This window comes from Triticum dicoccoides, chromosome 3A (genome assembly GCF_002162155.2).
Source record: "Triticum dicoccoides isolate Atlit2015 ecotype Zavitan chromosome 3A, WEW_v2.0, whole genome shotgun sequence".
NCBI lineage: Eukaryota > Viridiplantae > Streptophyta > Magnoliopsida > Poales > Poaceae > Triticum > Triticum dicoccoides.
In genome coordinates this window covers 19496921-19499212 of record NC_041384.1, presented here as the reverse complement: position 1 = coordinate 19499212, position 2292 = coordinate 19496921, and the positions used below count along the sequence as shown (strand labels likewise).

Genomic DNA, 2292 nt, shown 5'->3' with positions numbered 1-2292 from the left:
GTGTTGGAGAAGAAGAACAATGCATCGGGGAGGAAGATGACCAACATGATCAAACGGCATTGTCTATCCCTTCATCTCGTGGCTCTCGGACGAACAAGGCGATTAGGGTTTCCCCTGACTCTCCTCGGCGTTACCGCTCGTGTCGTCCGCCGCGTCTTCTGTGGCCTTAGGGCCATGAAGGCGTGATGGACTCCAGCCCTTATCTGTGGGAAGGATCGTGCTCCTTTTTTAGTTAATGTTTTGATTTCGGTTAGGATTTGTGTCCTGTTTAGGAAGACGAGGCAGGAACACCTCCCTGTAGATGGAATAATGTCCTTACGTCCTAGCCCCGTCCCGACGGGTCGTCTAGCACCACCGAGGCGTGTCTTCGATAAATCTCAGGATTTGTTCGGTGCTGGTCTTTGGTGGATCTGTTTGAATCCAGTCTTTGTTCGTCTTCGGTGGATCCATCTTGATTCGGCTGTCCATCGTCTTTGTTTGTGTGTCTATATGTTTGATCATTTCAATCTATTTTTCTCTTTGTCGGTGTTGGCTGTTGTTTTAGTACGCTGGTCCTATGAGATCTTAATATGAAAACTTCTCGATTGTCTATGATGATAAGGTTTGGTCGGCTCTGGTGAAGAAGGGGTGATGACGATGTCATGCCTTTGACTCGCTCCACTGGTTTAGTTGTTTCTAGGTGGTCCATGACCATGAACACTGTTATATTTTTGTCACTTCTAATGCATTTTTAACTGCCATGATAGATTATAAATAGACTACGAATAGATCGAAATAGTACGGTTTGGGCGAATCGACAGAAATAAAATAAATCATGCGCTTGATGGCATGATGCATATGTTTTTTTAGGCAGGCTTGATGCAGAGGTGGTCTCATGTTTCAACGAGTACAGTTAATTAGCGAATACTTTGTGAACACTTCATTAATTTGAGCGTGAACACCAGAACTAACAAGTAACAGTACAGGCAAACATGCAAGCACCTCACTCACAAGTCACCACAGCAGCAAGCCATAGACAGACTCAAGTACGTACTGTAGTTACGTACATCGAACACCACAATTTGTGGAATCACACCCAGGGGAACCGATCGAGCAGATCATACAAGCGGCAAGGCAACTTACCGCTCGCACGTCTGCACCGGCGTACGTCGCAATCAGCACGGGCTGGCCTCGCCGACCTCGATGGCCACGGCCGGCTCGGGCATGGTCACGGCAGCAACGGCGACGCTGGCCCTGGGCACTGTGACGATGAGCTGCGCGCCGCCGTCGTCCATGGCGGCCCTGACCTGGCCCAGGGCGGCGTCGTCGGGGAGGTGGAACCTGCCGAAGAAGGTGGCGACGCTGCGCTCGACGTGGTGGCGCGTCTCGCTCTTGGCCTCCCTCCGCAGGTTCCGCTCGCCGGCGATGACCAGCACCTTGCCCTCCTCCTCCACCTCCACCTTGACCTCCTCCTTGGTGACGCCCGCGGGGAGCCTGGCGCTGAACACGTAGGCCTCCGCCGTCTCCCGGCTCTCGATGTAGGTGTCGGCGAACGCCGTCGTGTCGCTGGCCAGCCAGGCGTCGGTGCCGCTGGACGCCGTGGTGCCGAAGATGCTGCCGAAGGGGTTCCACGAGTCCAGGGCCAGCGTGTCGAAGAACCTCACCAACGACATCCTCTAGATCGGTTTAGCTAGCCCTGCTTGGGGATATGTATGTAGCTTGTGTACTACCAAATGCTGGCTAGCTAGCTCGTTTCGTTTTGTGAATGCTTGGAGCTGGCTAATGGCGAGGCAGCGGCTATATATGGACGACGAAAGTATACACCAGCCACCAACCTGCCTTGCGCCTTCCTGCGGACCCGCAGCTGTCTCTGTAGCTTGAGTTGTCCTTGCGCTTGCGGGAGTAATGTGAAGTGAGCCGGCCAGTTTCGTTGGTTTGCGCATGGACTCATATGGGACGATCACGAAAGCACACACGAGAAATCCGAGCAACGGTGAAAGCCGACCCGATGCACCTAAAAAATGCATTGAAAAATATCCAAAAAAATATACTTTACAGGACCATTTTACGCCAAAATATATCGCACGTGAAGCTAAAAAATTGAGTTACAAACGGTCCCTCCCCGGCAGCCGGCACAACTTTTCCGGGCCAGTCCGATCGCGACGTCGCCCAAATTTGTTGGCATATCCTCGTCACCTCGCTACGGATGCTAGCTAGGCTTCGCGACCGATCGGGAGCTAGCCGCCGTGCACAGGATTCGCTCGCCACGGTGTGGGGCAACATGCCCCACGGTCGACGTCGTCGAGTTAAGGG

At 53.1% G+C, this 2292-nt stretch overlaps 1 protein-coding gene across 1 annotated transcript; it reads right to left on the bottom strand.

The window, feature by feature from the left end:
* Window positions 1-892: 892 nt before the first annotated feature.
* LOC119266742 (17.9 kDa heat shock protein 2-like) lies at window positions 893-1771 on the bottom strand. The gene has a single exon (XM_037548015.1). The coding sequence runs from the start codon at window positions 1650-1652 to the stop codon at window positions 1155-1157; it is 498 nt and encodes a 165-aa protein (XP_037403912.1). The 5' UTR covers window positions 1653-1771; the 3' UTR covers window positions 893-1154.
* Window positions 1772-2292: the final 521 nt, after the last annotated feature.